The sequence below is a fragment of the Temnothorax nylanderi genome, unplaced genomic scaffold (assembly GCF_030848795.1).
Source record: "Temnothorax nylanderi isolate EJ_2023f unplaced genomic scaffold, tnyl_v1.0 TNYL_tig0015_pilon, whole genome shotgun sequence".
In the NCBI taxonomy this organism is placed as follows: Eukaryota; Metazoa; Arthropoda; class Insecta; order Hymenoptera; family Formicidae; genus Temnothorax; species Temnothorax nylanderi.
In genome coordinates, this window is record NW_027249077.1 from 1,405,337 (window position 1) to 1,423,712 (window position 18,376).

The 18,376-nt window shown below is 38.8% G+C and overlaps 3 protein-coding genes across 3 annotated transcripts in view; 2 read left to right on the forward strand and 1 right to left on the reverse strand.

Annotated features, from left to right (window-relative positions):
- The window catches only part of LOC139768304 (irregular chiasm C-roughest protein), a 132,513-nt gene extending 119,757 nt beyond the window's left edge, over nucleotides 1-12,756 (forward strand). Inside the window, exon 13 of the mRNA XM_071698361.1 lies at nucleotides 956-12,756. Within this exon, the coding sequence (XP_071554462.1) occupies nucleotides 956-1,054 (99 nt within the window). The 3' untranslated portion in view covers nucleotides 1,055-12,756. The remainder of the gene's footprint in view (nucleotides 1-955) is intronic.
- A 529-nt stretch (nucleotides 12,757-13,285) lies between these two features.
- LOC139768313 (GPI mannosyltransferase 1) lies at nucleotides 13,286-14,723 on the reverse strand. The gene has a single exon (XM_071698383.1). The coding sequence runs from the start codon at nucleotides 14,573-14,575 to the stop codon at nucleotides 13,397-13,399; it is 1,179 nt and encodes a 392-aa protein (XP_071554484.1). The 5' UTR covers nucleotides 14,576-14,723; the 3' UTR covers nucleotides 13,286-13,396.
- A 1,376-nt stretch (nucleotides 14,724-16,099) lies between these two features.
- Wol (Dolichyl-phosphate beta-glucosyltransferase wollknaeuel) lies at nucleotides 16,100-18,151 on the forward strand. The gene is made up of 6 exons (XM_071698388.1): nucleotides 16,100-16,157; nucleotides 16,381-16,636; nucleotides 16,808-16,982; nucleotides 17,057-17,253; nucleotides 17,354-17,462; nucleotides 17,592-18,151. The coding sequence occupies exons 2-6, from the start codon at nucleotides 16,574-16,576 to the stop codon at nucleotides 18,032-18,034; spliced, it is 987 nt and encodes a 328-aa protein (XP_071554489.1). The 5' UTR covers nucleotides 16,100-16,157; nucleotides 16,381-16,573; the 3' UTR covers nucleotides 18,035-18,151.
- The last annotated feature ends 225 nt before the right edge of the window (nucleotides 18,152-18,376 follow it).

Genomic DNA, 18,376 nt, shown 5'->3' on the forward strand with positions numbered 1-18,376 from the left:
CGTTGTTTATTTCTGTAACTTTTATTAGACAAAATTCGCAATAGTGATTTATTATTTTTCACTTACATTTTTTTATTTAACTATAAGCATACTGATTATACGTGTATGTTTATGATCGAGGCAAACGGAGTGAAAAACAGGCAGCGTAGTGTAGTGTACGAGCTATTGAGCGAAATAATGATATAAACCAGTAATAATGTCACACATTTGATAAAGTGCAATGTTTAGTCACTATGGCAAAAACGTAAAATTTTCAATTTTTTTCTAGAATCGTAGAAAAAGTACCATAATAACGTAGCTGAAATTCGTATTACGCAGTTTCGCAAATCCTTTTATTTCCCGAAATGAGAAAAAATATGGCTTTTATCACTTTTTCGCTCGCATATTATTCGTTTTCATACTGTATAATTCAATCTTTGCACTATTTGAGGCTTTATAGTTTAATGGATATAGATGGAAACATTAGCTAGAATATCTGTTTTATGTTTCTATGGAGATGGTGTAATTAAATATGTGTGTTATCATAAAAATATATTAATGGTACTTCAACTTTTATACATGTACGAAAAAGCATACAAAATTTCTCAGAGGAGGAAGAAAATAATTTTACTTATATTCTTTAATAATTTTCTCTATAATTGATATAATCTTGATTTTAGAAAATCAAAATCTGTAGAATCAGTAATTGATCTTCTATTCAGCAAACTTATCAAGCAATTAATTCAGCATTACTCGCATTTTTTACTTGCACGTCTATGTACATATCTTTAATTAACAAGTATCTTTCTCGATTCAAAAAAGGTTTAAAATAAATAAATAAAAGAAATTATATTTTTTCTTAAATTTAACTAAGAGAATATATCGTAGTTAGAAACAAAGTAGTATCTGTAGGATACCAGCGGGTTCAATGGTCGATAATGTGACTCAGGATCCTGCGTTTCTTTTTGTTTTGTAGGCCCCATTGTCAGCGCATTACATCACCGGCGGTCCAAACGGGGCCATGGCGACGGTGAAGCGCACATCCGCGGTGGGCACGTTAGCGACGCACGTATGAGGCCAGGGGATCTATCCGAATTAGAACCGTCGATACTCGGGCCTAACTGAAACCACCTTCGAACTCGGCCGTACCCTCGAGACGCCCCGCTACTTGCTCGGTCCGCGCCCGGCTACGCTAAGATCGACGACGCGCGACGCGCGACGTCTCGTTGATGTATCGGAACAAAGTCAATGTCGTTACGACGAGACCCGCCACGCTCACGACACGGAACGTTATAGAGCGGAATGCGAGCGACTTGTGGGACGAAGGTCGCAGGGCAGCTGGGGCAGCAGGGGTCACGGCGGGGTCACGGGCCGAGCACAACGAATGGCGGAGAATGGCGAGGCGCTCAAATATATCGAGCTGGTGCTTCGGCAGTTGCAAAGGGCCAGCAGAGATCATCAAGAACTCGTGCGACAACGTCACGCGGGCGTCCAATACGAGATCGGTAAGCGAATCAACGAGAGAGTCTGGCATCATCGTTATCATCATCATTATCGAGATGGACGCGAGAATTCGACGGACGGGTCTAGAACTTGGTCCAGGTCCTCGAGCAGCCCGTGGCAATCGGACTTGACTTTGAGGAAAACGCAACCGGACGTTACAACGAGATTGCTGACGAAGAGAAGGGATTACGGAGGAACGGCGCAGACCACAGTCGACATTCTAAGGCCAGTCCCAGGACGCGCTCGGGATGGAATAGCTGCCTCTTACCAAGAGATGAAATACATTCCCGAAAGTGTTGGCTGGAAGGGCGCGCGGGAAACGTTCGGTGCGTGGAGTCTTGGAGCTTCGTCGAGCAACGATCGAAGGACATCCTCCACCGTCGTTTAACGCGAGGAAGATCGGCTTTGCGCCGACCAAGTTCGTCGATTTCGGCAAGAGGGTTGCGAAGGAACGTGGGACACTTGAAAGACTCGAGATGACGCGGAGACTCTCTCGCGAAGGAAGGAAGGTATCGACGAGGAAACCTTCGTCGACGAGCGACTCGTTCGCGTTTAATGATACGCTTGCGCTAAGATTGCATCAATCGAAATCAAATCTATCTCGCTGCGCGATGATGAACGCACGCTGAAGAGATGGCTGCGAAAGGGACGCCGATATCGAAGGGAACGGACGTACTCTCCTTTTGGGTCAATAAGATTAGGTTTAGGACGACGAAGAGCGCCGTGAGTAGTGCTCGGAGGATATTCGTGAGTACGAGGGGGGAGGGACGATGTTGGTTGGGTTCGTGGATCGAAGGTACTCTCTTCGGTCGGTGGCGAAAACAGACCACTCGGTATCGACAATCTTCTATTGACGTACTTTAGATCTTCTATATAATAAGCGTTTAATAAGACTCGCTCGAGCGGAAAGCGACGGGAGACGGAAGGTCCGAACGAATCACGTCGCGAATTGTTGCTGTCGCGGTGGTAGCCGAATATCGGGAGATATGTCGGCGTGATCGACGGCGCGGTCATTTTCCGAAACCTCGAGGACCCTCTTCGAGGCTAGAAGCTTTATCGTGGAAGCCGCTTTCCCGGTAATTCGTGAGCCGAAGCTGGGTTTACGTTTGACATTTACAACGCGACGATTCTATCTGACACTGCCCTTATTAGCGAGGATGCAACAACGGGAGTAGTTATTACTTCTTCGTAGCATTTCACGTATTCTTTCTCGATCTCTCAGTTATTATTTCTAACAATGTATTTCTCGAACTTTTAAGTACACTTCACATATAATTTCTCAATTTTTAAGTACACTTGATGAAGTTTAAGTATAAAAAAAAATATGATAAAGAAGTAACTTCGGAGATTTTCCTTCGCAGCTACAAAATTAAAAAGTTGACTTTCGTGCCCCCCTATACTAATAGGTTTTTTTCCAATAAAACATTCGGGATGTTTCGGGATGTTTCGGGATGTTCACATTACACGTGGTAACACCATCGAATATGTACTCGACGAATGTCAGGCGCAAACCCACCGCAACGAGAACAGTCTCGGCTACCACTCCGATGTTCACTGTGTCGCGCTGCCTTTTTGTATTTGTAGGGAAAAAAAATAATGAGAGATTAGCTTATAAGGGATGTGCTCTTGCAACATTCGCAGACTTAAGGGCGCACGTTAAGGATTAACGACGACGCCGCGACGGCCACGTGGCTTACGTTAGCGACGATAGATCGCGACAAGTTTCGTGGCTTCGCGTTTCCTCCGGCCTCAAGTTCCACGTGCGACGGACAGGTAATTAGTAAGCGCGGGTTCGCGCTAAAGGAAATCGGCACCGCGTGTTTTGCGGCTGTTCGCATTTGTAAGATAGATAGCGAAAATCATTAGGTATACATACATAAATATATTATACACCTGTTGTCAATATGAGCATAGGGCCTATATATAGTTTGAATGGCACTACGTGAAAGCGAATTCTATTTGAAATAAGCTCGTTCGCGCGGGATGGGACGGCTTCGTGTAAATAACTATTGATAAATGATTATTATGTACGTGTAAAAGAAAAACGTAAAACGGGAAATACGAAACGGCGCGATGTCCTTCGGCGTCGTGGTTTCGTCATGCATTTTTCCAAAAAAGAAGAATGACGAGAGCGCGCGACTAGATCCGCGCTCAATTTTACTCTCTCGTAACGCATTATGTTGTCATCCTTTCCATTGCATATGTTGCTTTCACTGCGACATGCCGTGGCTCGTTACCGAGGATCGGTTGACATAGATTTAAGAAAAAGATTTGATAAGTTCATTTCTTCGTTTCGACGCCATGAATTGCAATTTTATTAATTCTTTTATCCGTATCATTGTTATCCTCAAAATAAGTGATATGTGACTTACGATTTAAGAAACCAGCTATTACCAGCGAGATTAAAAAATTCAGGTGAATTTAATTTTCAGATTTAACAACATTAAATCTCCCATGAGATGTCTCTAAGTTTAAAGTTCTAAAAAATAATCGTTCTGAAAAATCTACGAAAAACGCGACTTATCAAATTATGTCCCCCCCATTATGTCTTACATTCGCCATTCCTCGGGAACGATCGACGGCGCGAGCGATCCTCGATTTATTATAGTGCGACCGAGAAAAACGTGTCCTGAAAAATATGTCGTGATGTACAGAGCGGGCATAGGGGATACCATTCATAATGATAACGAAACAGGGTAGCCTATCAATTATTAAGACAATTTCAAAAATCGAAGGCTGCACATTACAGACTGGGCCGTATCCTGCGGCGACAGGATAACGATTAATCCGCGCGAGAGGAACCCTCGGCGATTCGTACTACCGTGCGAGGGGGAGAGGGCGAAATTATTATTAAACGATACCGATCGTCGCACGTTGAGGAGCTAAAATTCCGACTGCGAATGCGCATACACATTCGCGCGTCAAGGAGATATCTTTATATCGTAACGTCTGTAACATAACACTTCTGTACATATCTGGAATTATTGCTCACCGTATCTCGTAAGATTTAGTTAGTTTTGTAACTGTGAACCACTATGTGCATACATACTTCACTTTATGAGAGGCGCCTCGTGACGAATGTTTCGCGCTAAAGAGACAGAGTCCCGAGTCATTCGAAAGGACATCAGCCGGGTCTCTCTTTCTCTCTTACGAAAGTATTTCGTAAATCTGACGAAAAGTTATACGGCTTATCTCCTAATAATGACCGTGACTTTTTTCTCTCGAAGCGAAAACGCGTCGTCGAAGTCACGACGTAGGCAAGGCTTTAACGATGGCTTTAATTTAATATTAACGCACCGAATGTACTAACATCCTTCTTAACTGTCGTCCACGTGGAGGAAAGCAGAGCTAACCCGTGTTAGACCTTTAAGCTATATTATTAATTGAAATTATCCCCTTTCCTGTTACAACGTCGTTCTTTTTTCTCTTGCGTGTGCCGGCAACACAAACTTTCGGCTTACTGAGAACAAGTGGGAAAGAAGTGCGATACTTTAATTAAAGACTCCGTCGCTTACGATAACGTGGAAACTTTTTAATTTCGCGTGAATGACAGTTAATTCCAGTTTCGTCGACGCGTTGTCAAATCATCGATGCAGGCCGTTGACAGGGATTACGCGAATCATCCATCCGGGGTTTCGCTTCTCGTGCATCATTCGATCATTCTGTACAATGTTCACGCCGATGTTATTGTTAACTATTTAAGATCTCGGAATCTTCAGTTCGGGGCGCGCACATGACGGCACCATGTGTGCGCGCGCGGAATGGTGAATAATGCATATATAAATATCGTGCTTGTGCAAGAGTGGTACTCTCCGAATGCCGAATGTACGGACGACGGGTGGCGGGGAGGAGATGATCGCCGGAGAGGCTCATCGCGAGTACATTCGGCACGAGAAGTTAAACATACAGAAGTTACATACGATTTCTATTATAACAAAGATGAAAAAAAAAGAGAAAAAACGTAGATTAAAGAGGTATACACGCGAGAAGTAACTACAATCAATGTACTGGATGGTCCGTGTGGCGATGTTAAAATTAGAAAAAGTTTATGTCGTTTGAATCTTAGGAGTTTACGCCTTTTCTGCCGTAGGACCATCCTATACGTATTAATTGGTTATCTGTCAATTATTAATTGAATTATATCAATTTCTTCGCCTTTAGTCAAGGAACGCGGGGAATGGGTGTAGCGTGGATGGCGCGATCGCGTTGTTGTAAAGTCAAATTTCCTAGGCAATGTAAGAGAACGGTCCCTTTAGCGAAACGCGAGCGACCCCGTTCGCATAACGAAAGACGATAATTGCCTAAGGGAGTGGACGAGGATTTTTCAAATTTGTTGATACTTTTCATACTTTACGACTAGGGATTATGGCCTATTACTACTATTACGCAAAGTTTATCCGCCGGCTCGGCCGTTTTTATTCGTCCTCAGCCGCGTTCCGTGCGATCGTAGAGCACGTTTCAAATCACGTCGAAATGCAAAACTGTAAATAATTTCATCGGAATAATACCTTAGAACGGCATACGTCGTGTGTCCTTTGATCTCACACTTTAATATAACTTCACTTACCTACGTTTATATTAATAATTTTATTTTTCTATATTTGGCGCGTATTCATTGTCGATTAACGGGTTTCAAATTATTATTTCAGTAATCTATTTAAAACTAGCGATCCTTTAACACCGAGATCTCATAATTTTACGATTTACGTACAAAATTCCAGTCTCTCGACTGCTGGATAAAATGTATATAACGGTATATAAATTTCATAGCTCTTTTAGTAGGCTTCAAAGTTATGCGCTACGACTGCATGAATATGCTAGACGCTGAGAGGATCAAATTAATTAAAATGCAAATGAAATCAGTAAATGCCGCGATGTTGAAGAGTTAAAAGAACCGAACCGAACGGGCATAAAAAAATATGGCGAGTATGCCTTTCTAGGGTAATGCGCCCGACTTTGCTCCCCCGTCTTATAAATCGCGAGTATTAAAAAGGGCCGAGTCGGCTAAGAGATTCGTGAATGGAAAAGTGACTTTTTAGAGAATGAGAGCGCTCTCTTCGCGTGCTACTACGAGCTGCGTAACGTGGCAATGGATTACGTGAATATAATCTATTTCAAATTCGACTGAACGACACACATAGGAGATAATATATACCCTCATATTTTTCTCGATGTTAAGCTTTTTCTCAGAAACGTATATGATACGTGAGTCTACGCGAATCAATCGGAAAAAAACGGGACGTTGTCGTCGTCGTGCGCGTCAATCGACATTGACGTGCATCACCGGCGACCGGACGCAGCTGATCGTTTTAAAAGTGTGAACTGTGAACCGTGAATCCCGATTCAGAATGATCACTTTCGCTCAATTACCGGGAGGAACGCGTTTATTTCAGCGACAACGGAGATCCTTTTGCCGAAAATAAAAAGAAAATATTAAATTTCTTCCGCGGTCTTCTCGCGACCGCCACTGTTACGGTTAGAGGGAGGGAAAGCGGGAAATTAAAAGAGTAGCCATCTGCGAAAAGTCTATGTTACGTATCTTCCGTGTGTGTATGTGTATTGTGTGGATGTGTGCATGTGTGCGTATGTGCGTGCGTGTACCGTGATCATTTTTCAAAGGAAATCAGATCTGTCAAATTGATTACGCATTCGACGCAATTGATTGCATTTTGCGTTAGGAACGACACTCTCGCGTACTCGGGAACAAGTAACCGACGTCAATCTGTCATTTTGTTTACTTCGCGATACGTCGCGCCGTCGCGCATATGTAGGGCAATAATAAGGAACGTTATTCCGAAATCGGTCAGAAAAAGCGCTAATAGCAGAGAAGAAAATTCCTAGGTGCGAGAAAGATAGGCCGCAATTGTTTGCTATTAAATAACTTTCTTATAAGAATTATCGTAAATCAAATGCGAAGAGACTCTTCAGATTTCCATTTTCCAACTTTGGTACACCAGTACTTAGTTCTCTAAATAAAAACTTAATTTCTTTTACTATCCGTGATCTTCTTACACGGAAATATTTCAATAATGTTTCTCTACGGAAACGATACGTTAATGAAATAAATTAATTTATCGGTATCCGCGAAAATCATATCGGAGAAACTAAATGAAAATTAACAAGCGTATATTCCCTGCGTGCAACGCAAAGATGCACAAATCAATTAGATCGATAAATTGCCATGTAAAGGGTATAAAAGAATTCTTGTACCGTGATTTGACGCCGACATTCGACTAAAGCACCTCGTATCTCATAATTTACACATCGCGAAACATATCCACTACGTATTTAAACGCTGATGATATTAGCGGCATTTACTGTAGCGTGATTACTATATGATATTACCGAGTTGATTTACAATCAACGTGATTTACAAAATAGAATTTCCCCGTGAATGCAGAAACATAATCGTATATAAGGTGACACGTCGTTTTACTCGACGGTACAAGAACTTTTGTTAGAAGTATTATATCTGGTGACGAATAAACTTCGAGAAACGATCCTTTCTTCGCCGATCAAGCTCGCCGACCATTTCTGAACTGATAACTTTTATCGATTAATTAATTCTTATTACAGCGGCTTGACAATTAGCACCCTCTAAATCTTGAAACATATATCAATAGAAAATTATCATTGTGACAGTGACTAGTTCAAAAGCGATGTGAAACACTAACAAAATAAGTATAAAGGTTGTCTTCTTTCTTGTTTTGTCACAGACATGAATTCGCAGGATTAATTTAATTTTGTTCTTAGACAATCGACTCTATTCGACCAAGTTTCTTCGTCAGCATAACGAAATCGCACAAACTAAATATAGAAAATATGAAATCACATATTAATCCACTACAGACTGAATCGGAAAAGAATGCGTTTACATCGCAGTATCAAGCACTTTCTTATCAGCGCGTATAAATGCACTTCCTATCGAAGAAGGAGCCAAAGTTGAAATTCAGATTTTTCCCAATGCCGAATCTACAATAAACTCGCGAGATTGACGCATTTAGTGCGAGAATAAATTTCATTTTGAAATGACGTGCGTTCAATTAAAGGTACGTCAGACACAACACGCCCGAACGCATGTAACATATCATGTCCATTACTCGTTCGTATCGCGGAGCCTCGATTGCAATTACCGCTATCGATTAAATTAAGATTGAATTCCGAATTCCTCGCATGTACCTGTAGCATTAAAAAAAAAAAGAAGAACAAAGGGCGTGAGTGACGCCAACAGAGATTATACACGCAATGTTCGCACAAGATCTTCCGTTAAAAAAGAGATGAACGAACGAAAGAAAGAGAGAAAAGGGAATGAATAACACGTTAGCGTGAAAGAGAAGAAAGAATGAAACATTTTTTGCAATAGCGTCCTTTCGATATACGTTGAACGCGAGGACTGAAAATCGGTATACATCTTCGGCGGTTTCAATTTCCGCGAGACGGTGCATCGAGAGACGTAAACCGAGCGAAATTATACCGATTTCAAGCCCCTGATTAAACGCTAATCTCGACGGATTGCATGTACAGTAAATAACGACGTAAGTGTAAGAGAAAAATTGCCATGGCAATTCGTAACTGTCTCGCGCCGAACGTGGCGGGAGGACTTGAAGCGCTTACCGTATTATCCAACGGCACGGTATTGCAAAAACTCTCTAATGCGAGTGAGTGAGTAAGTCTGAGAACTTTACAACGCAAAGTGGTCAATCTATTTCGATATGACAGTGTGCCAATAATTCTTCATCCCATTGTAGCTAAACGTACATCACGTTTTTTCATTCGTTTCACCGTAACTAGGTCTCGGGAATCCGATCGCGGCCGCGTAATCGCATTTTTATTCGTCACACGCATGATATTAGTATATTACCGTAAGAGTGTAAGTACAAAAATATTACGACCTACTTACTTTCGAATTTTCACGTTTCTTGCACGGTAAAGCCGATTATAGATATCACCCGTATCCCATCATTCCCTTTAGCTTATCCGGATACATCTTTTTTTTACACGGCGAAATCTCTATCTTATTTGTCTTGTGCACGAGTGAGGACAAAGCACGATTTGCAACGATGTAAATACGTATAAAGCTGTATCAGAAGTCCCCTGTTAAACAGAGATTTCTGATGATTTTAAGCTTCAAGCGTGAGAATAGGTAGCAAATTCTAAAAGAAATCTTCCACCTAATTTTAAACGAACTCTAACAAAATTAAAATTAAAAGCCGAATAGCAATTATACGTGTTTAAAACGCATATTTGTGATAGAGAATGATGTGCAATTCAACCTTTTTCTGTGCAAAAAGAAAATTAATTTCAACGTTGCGATAAAGGAATTATCATCGGGAGGATGTGCGCAATTTCTGATACACCCTCGTACATTTACGCGGAGCGTATTTCTTTTCAATCGTGTAAAAAGCCAAAGAGATTTTATTTTACGTTACATTACATGTGTATTATTTGAATTACGTCATGTACGTGGTCGCATGATTTGTGTGCACGTTCAACGAGTGCTTTAATTACTTTATTATTAATTATATTTTTACACACGCATATTATACTTCCGCATGAGACTGGTGTAACTCGACGTATTAACGTTTTTATGAAATTTTTAATTAATTTTGCAGTCCCTTTAAAGTTGCCTTTTTAAAGCAAAATTTTTTTGCTTTATTTAATGAATCATGTCTTCTTCTTGATAAAGATATAAGATAAAGATAAACAATAATAGGTCAATTATCCATAATTATCGATTATGGTCAATCAAAGCGCTTAAAAGATTCTGTTGTTAATATCCTCGAAAATACTGTGCTATAATTATTATCGCTATATGAGATTAATTATTATCGGTATATGAGATTATTAAAATATATAATTAAATATGGCACCCTTTTCTTCGTACATTTGACACGGAGTATCGAATCATTTTAGTTGCACCAATCACAGATTTTGGAAATATAATATCTAGAAATGTGTTTTAAAAAACGCAATTTTTACTAGCAATACGATTTTATAGCTTGAAGGACACATATATATAAATATATATATATATATATACGATCTATTTTATCATGATGTACATTTTATCTCTTGGTGATCGCATTTTCGTGCAAAATAATTATGTAGTAATGATTATTATTATTATTATTATTATTATTATTATTATTATTTTGTTATTTGTAATCCATTTACGTACTTATCATTAAGCGAATGTAGTGCCGTTTATTTCATGTTTCCGTAGAATGTAATATGTACATATATACATCGCCGATGTTATTATATTTTATTAAATATCTGCCATAACATAGTCCACGTTAGTCTGACATTTCCCTTCGTTCTCGTATCATATTTTTTCTTGTCTCATACCTTGGATATTGCGGCACGCTATTTTTTTTATGCTCCCTTATCCAGTGCGCAATTATCGATGCGTCGATATATTGGAAATTACATTGTATCTCGCTTCCGCGTAACGTTGTATATGTTTCTCATTTTGTGCGAGGCCGAGATGAAACAAGGTAATCTTTGTGCGACCAACGTTGCATCGTTGCAAAGAAAATGCTAGGAGCAAACCCCGAGCCAGCCGTCTTTCTTAAAAGAGCACATTAACGTATGCATCGGTGCACCCATTCTATTCAGTCCCGGCGCGTATAGGGTCAAGCAGAGTAATTGTGACACTAAGATAATAGTGACGTGGCAACAATAAGAGCAATAATAATTATAAAGTCATTGGATTACGATGGCACTTCATTCGGGCGTCATAAAATTCTTTTGAAAAGCGACGATTTATCATTTCTCTCTCTCCATCCTCGAAAATTGTTGCGATATTACGTTTAACTTAGTATCGCAGTTAGCCGACCCAAAATCTTTCGCAGAAGAGTATCAATGAAGAGAAAAAAGATTACGAGATATTCCGCGAGAATGTTCGAAACTTGTTTCGCGTTCACGAAGTTTTCGTTCGGTCTCCAGACGATGTGGAGTGGGTTGGATTAATCGGGATTATACGCTACAAAAAAGAAAAAAGAAAAGAAATTTGCTACGCTAATCGCTTTATTCTTGAGTGGCACGCTCTAAAGTGTTCTTTTCCAAAGTATTTGGCTTTGCGCGAGCAAGTGAAAGACGATGAATTTGCACTTTCCATGTATGTGCCTCGGAAAGCAAGACTTTCGTTGCCGTATTCGCCTAAGTATAGTCTTCTATATCTCGCGTACATAATCGCGTACGATTCCTTTGTATACTATCGATGATTTTTTCAGGGAAGGCTTAACGAGACGGTGGATCGGTTTGTGAATAATGTAAAACATTTCCCTCCGGGGGAAGGGTAACTTCCGGGCCCCGCGGCCAAGATGGAGATTATTTATAATTTTTATCGCTTCACAATCGCGGTGGCCTGTACTTTCATTCTCTGCGTGACCCGGAACTTCACCCCCCGATGTTATCCGGACTGATCTCCGTGCAAACGTTTCGCGCAGGCGTTTGACGAAGATCAGTTGTGTGTATCCGTTTCAAGAAAGAGAGAAAGAGAACAAATAAAATAGATTACTTCATATAGCACACAGTTGAGCAAACTGTAATGAAAGCAATGAAAGAAAATAATGCTATTTTTATATGTTGCACTTCATCATCATCTCCGCCGTAAAATGACCCGTAGTTATATAAAAGAGAGGATCTATTTTTTTTCGGTTACCTTTTACTTTTGGATCCATTGGGCCATTTCGTGTCGCCAAAAAAATCTCGCCGAAAAGAACTTCCGTGGAACAATTCGAGAAAACGATCCGACACCTCTGTGTGTATCAAATCAAACGTAGTTACATTCAGAAATATGTAAGCAGATTCTTTCTCTTCCGTTTTATTTGAAAGTTAGCAAATATATGTAGATTTAGGTGATATAAAAGCGATTTGATATACTTCAAGCGCCTTTATTTTATGTGTACGCGTCAAATATTTCCGCGGATCATTATACGAATAGACTGTGGTGACAGAAAAATTCAAATGCAATTTGCATACCGTTATTCGTGCGCGATCCTGACAAGAAATGACCCAATAATATTACCGTCATGATATTTAGCAGCTTAGAACAATCGAATCGATGAAGAAATATCTCGGAAGATGATCCAAGAGATGCTCTTGCTCACGATTAATCTAGATTACTATAGTAAGAGATTTACGATTATTGTATTATTACTAAAATATATCTACATTCCTTTTCAGAATCTACCACTATTACTTTACGAAGCTATCTGTAAATAAGTATTTTGTATTCCTGCAAAAGAATAAAATTAAGAATCATTATAACTCGTCTGATATTTTTAACGCCGATATAAGTACCGCGTAGACTAATGAAAGTGATACTTTATAAATAATCAGACTTGTAGATAATATGTGCTTTTTTATTAAAACTTAAATAAATTCAAGTTTTTTGAACAATCTACCATCTGCTGACCTAGGTATTTTCCAAGAATTAATAGTACAGGATGTCAGAAAATTACAACTCTAAATTTCTTATTGTTACTTATTGAAAATTCAAAAAGAGAACTCTTATATAGATAATTTGTTTACATCGTGTTCATTTAATGAAAATTAAAGAGATATAAAAATAAATGATAATTATTTAGCTCAACAAAAATCGACTTCAATTTGTGCAAAGAATTTATTACCAGATTTGTGACTGCAATTTTGACATCCTGTACGTCCATAAAATTAATACAATTCTGTGTAATTTGTTTTCAAGTTATAATTAATTGTGCATTTCTTTTACGCCATATTATCGCACATTGTATTAAAATGATCACTTAAAAACGTATATAAGAAGATATTCCATTGATCTCTATTATATTTTTTAATTATTTATTTTTTATGATATATGTACAGAATAATATCCCATTGAGATAAATATTATAGTATAATCAACTTTTATAATTAAGATAAATGTCAATTATAATTTACTTTTATAATGATGAATAATATCTACTAAAACTTTTACATTAGCAGCAAAAAATAGAAGACCAGATATCCAAAGATAGACGAACGAATTAAAACTTTGGAATTCTAGCATGTAGGCGACTAACAACCAAATAACTTGACTTAAAATCCAAAAACACGCTAAACACGTGCCCCTACGCAGGCTCATTTCGATATTTGGCAGACACAGAGGTAACAACGACAGAAACCAGAAGAAATACTGGGAAGTTATCACCGGATTATACATCACCGCGATTATCGCCTGGACGAACATAGCGAATGGCAACTTGGATTTTTCTGAATAGTAATATGACGACATCAACAATAGTAATAACTGAGGCAGAAACGTAAGGATCTTCTGAATCACATCCTGTGGTTGATTAGCGGATAAATAGAGCATGTAGAAATATACGGAAAAATTGTGCCTCGTGTCTTTACGCACTAAATGATATATAAAACTCTCGTACAAGAATTTAAAGCCATACAGGCAATAACCCGTGCCTGTTAATATAACAATCGAGAACGCGCAACTCAGCACGAGCTTCCATTGGTCCCTGTTCGGTAGGAAACGATTATCTTTACACAGAGACAAAAACATGGGCAAACTGAACATCAATGGATACAATCTGAAATGTACAGATATCCCATGTAGCAATCCGGCCGATACAATTTTGTCTCTCTGTAAAAAATCCAATGTGAGTGCAACTAAAAGAACTGCCAATGAATCTGCGTTACCTCTCGTCGAGATCACCAATGTTAACGGATTATAGAGCCATAGGAGCGCGCAGTTATCTCTTACGATTTTATTACATCTCTGTCGCGCGAGAATATTTCTAATTAGAACCGCAATCAGTATATCTACCGCGGAAAATAAAATCTTTCCGAAGTCCTTGTGCAATATGATATTTGGTGTCAAGAGCCAGGCCAGAAAAGGCGAATAGCGGTAAGTATGACGGTCGAACGGTGATCTCTGTTCTACCACGTGCCTAGCGGCGTCAGTAAATACTTTATAGTCCACATCTGTGTACGGCACTGCGAAGTACTCGTCGTGAAAGTTGGCGTACAGTATGAAAACTAATCGTAGTACAAACGCCAGTAAACAATGCGACGTGAATGACGAGATACTTATTTTAGCGCGTGTCGCAGTTATCATTTTCGTACGGCTAAAGGTGAGGCGTTAAATCAAACACACAGAAACCCACTGATCCAATCATCAAGCTCGTTTATAATCTCGTATTACTGCTCGCAGCGGCTTTAACAAGACATTTTTTCAATTCGTTGAACTCCGCGGCGCAAGCGTTCTTTTCTAAATTGGATTTCGCTAATACGCAAGACGCGTACTTTGACGCCGATTCTTGACACCGAGCTAACAGAATCGGATATTGTCTCAATCTCTGCTTCGCTTTTTTTACAGCCTCCATTCTCTTACGCGAACAGATTTACCCGGACTCAAAATCGATCGGAAAGATTGATTTTTTTCATGTTCTCTGGCCGTTTAGCAAAGAATATGTCGTAAATTGGTTTGCTGAATATCATACACATAGCAATCGCCGTACCCGAGAAAACAAAAATTCGTGGATAACGGTACATAAATCCTCTTTTCGGCACTACCCTTCTCCTCCCTTCGTTTTGCATCGCTTATCTTAAAACTTTTCGCTGAAAGAACGTTAGTAAAGTTGAAGATTAGAATGAAGTCTATAGTTGTCGAGAGGTATTACATCTCTAATAAAAGACAAGATTCTATATTTTGATGAAACAAATATCAGACTTACGTAATCTACGGTATTATGTTCGTATGGTTTTGAGGTATTTATACCGTCGCAAACTGTAGAGTTAGCAGAATTTTTTAAGCAACACTTTCTTATTTCTTCAAGTACGTCTGCACAACGGGAAGGCTGGAACACATTGTCTAACAACAGAAATATTTTATTATTATTGAAGTATTATTCCACATTTATTTAATAAAAACTTAAGCATGCATTTATTATATCAGCTATGTAGCTAATCAAGATATCAGCTAAATTCATGCGATTTTCATGCTCATTTCAAAAGGAGAGGTTAGAAACCTATTATGTTTCCTAATACTTGGATTAAATTAGATTATACAAACCGTTTAAGCATTTCTGCAATTTACATGCAATTTGTTTGCAAGGATCGGCGGTCGTCATGCAAAATAATTAAAGGGTTCTTTAATTCTTCCTTGTAACACGCTGCACGGTGCAATCTTACATAACTTTAACCGGCATTACATGGAATAATGGAATGGCACTACATGGGTCAATGGGTGTCCCACACGTGTATTCCTTTCGTAACGAAAAAATGTTTCCAATGAGAGACAAGAATCATAAATTGATTCTTTTATTTTCTCATAGCTACAATTCCATTATATTTACAGATATGTCCTTAACATCGATTCTTTTTTTAACAAATTTACGAAGGTATCGATAATTGGTAAAATCCCCTCGAGACGGTAAATTATCGATATCGCTTAAGAAATTATTTTTTCCAGCTACATTTTATTGAAATCTTTCTTTCGTTTTTTCTTGAGTACTTAATTTTGACAATTTTATTCTCTTTACGAAAAATTTTTACTCAATTATTAAATAAAAGAGTTCAATTATTGCTGAGTGTCCTTTGAAAATTTCCATACACCTGATCAGAGAGAACCCTGAGAGAGGCCATCCCGGCCAATCCCGGCCTTTTTCGTAGGACCGTCGAAAGCCTCTGTACCGCCAGTAAGTACATCCATTTTCGAAATTGGTACTACGTAGCCACTTCGACTGCTTTCGACGGTTCCATGAAAAAGACCGGGATGCCCGGGACCCGGGATGGCCTCTCTCAGGCTTCTCTCTGACTTGATCGATTATGATTATTTTATCTGATATTATATATTACGTCAATTACGTGTACATGCGTATATTTTCATATTAACTTATCATTTATTTTTTTTACGTAAAGTAAAATTTAGTTTGGGCTCGGATATGTAAATCCGAGGAAACACGGTGCAGAGAGTGAGAGAGTGCAACTAGAACGTACAGACTTTTAGATGACGTATACTACTGGAATGAAAGAAAAATAGAGATATGCTCGATGCTATATAGGTACTTTTCATCTCTCATTGTCTAATTGTTAAGTGTTCTCCAGTGCTGAAATGTTATCATTGGGATGTTTACTCTGTTACGGAGTATTGCTGGCTGCACTCGTCATAATTTTGGTATGCTCAGGTTATCTTACACTTGTTTCTTTTTGAATTAAGACGTGTCACCCTAATTAACAATTCTATTTTGCACTTTTATTCTGTACAATCGTATTAAAAATACAATGAAATAATTATTCTTTTAATACAATAGCTTTTTACAGAAGTGTACGTGCATGTCTGTTTTAGTTTTTTGTAGTGATATACGTGACGAGCGAGCGATATCCCAGAATCTCGAGGGATGAAAGTGAAAAGTTCTTTCTCGACTGCAAGACAAAGGGAAGGGAGGCATTCCCTTCGTTACACGATCCCTGGAGCGTACATCTTAGTGTCATTATACCTGCTTACAATGAGGAACAAAGACGTAAGACTCGTTGCATATGTATTACTTCTAGGCATTATTATGTGTTATTTATTACTTTTATTTTTATTTAACAGTGCCTCCAATGTTGGACGAATGTCTGGGATATTTGGAGGAACGTAGCAAGTCCGGATTAACTTACGAAGTGATAGTAGTCAGTGACGGCAGTAGAGACAAGACTGTAGATTTTGCACATAGTTACGCGTCAAAATACAATACTATAAGAGTATTGAACCTTGTAAAAAATAGAGGAAAAGGTGGTGCTGTAAGATTGGTTAGTAATTCTGATGGAGCTAGGAAGCTTCATTGTTGTTAAGTAAGTCAGTTTTAGATTGTCATATCATTTAGAATTATTGTATTTTTATTTATTCAAGGGTATGCTGAGTGCGAGAGGCAGCGCTTTATTATTCGCAGATGCAGATGGTGCTACCAAGTTCAGTGATCTAAAAAAGTTAGATGAGAGTTTAACAAACGTTTTAGGATGTAAGTTGAAAAGAAATTAAGATTTTGATATTATATTTCATTTCTTATATTTAATAATTCTCTAATGGTCCTAATAGAGGTACAGATTATAATATTAGAGTATTATTAATTCTAATCAATTTATTTCAGTCGATTACATGAGCAAGCCTGAGGAAACGGCGTCGTCCGACGCGGTAATATGTGGATCAAGAGCGCATTTAGAGAAGGAAGAAACTGCCAAGCGATCCTACTTCCGACTCTTTCTCATGCACGGATTTCATTTCTTAGTTTGGCTGTTGTGCGTTAGAGGCATTAGAGATACGCAGTGCGGATTTAAGCTCCTAACGAGAAAATCAGCGAGAACGATATTCGAAGCGTTGCATGTCGAACGCTGGGCATTTGACGTAGAAATGCTCTACATCGCCCAGACTCTCAACATTCCCATGACTGAAATAGCGGTTAACTGGACGGAGATCGAGGGCTCCAAGATAGTACCGTTTTGGAGCTGGCTGCAGATGGGCAGGGATCTACTACTGATCTGGCTTAGATACAAAATCGGAGCGTGGAAGATAAATAAACCTAAAACGACTTAGTATTAACGCATAAAAAAGTCAGTCGAAAGATTCCCATCTCGATTGACTTTTCTCCTGATCTATTTGTAAGGATATTTTTAATAATAAAAATATATTATGAAAATTATACACATAGAACACAGCTTATGTAAAGTTCTTCGTGAATGATACAAAAGGGTGAATACGGTCAGAAGGCAAGTGGCTAAGAGGTAAGTCTAATGTGGCCTGAAAAGTAATAGCAGCTACGTAAAATAAATTGATAATATTTTACAAATTTTTTCTCACGTGCGATCATATTGTAATTATAAATTGGAGCAGAAAAACATCGTGAAAATTAAATCCCAATTAAATACCAATCTACAT

Coding starts and splice junctions, on each gene's coding strand:
- LOC139768313 (XM_071698383.1), bottom strand. CDS start 14,575: ATGATAACTGCGACACGCGCTAAAATAAGTATCTCGTCATTCACGTCG.
- Wol (XM_071698388.1), top strand. CDS start 16,574: ATGTTATCATTGGGATGTTTACTCTGTTACGGAGTATTGCTGGCTGCA. Junction 16,637..16,807: donor CTGCACTCGTCATAATTTTG/GTATGCTCAGGT, acceptor TGTCTGTTTTAG/TTTTTTGTAGTGATATACGT. Junction 17,463..17,591: donor TTTAACAAACGTTTTAGGAT/GTAAGTTGAAAA, acceptor AATTTATTTCAG/TCGATTACATGAGCAAGCCT.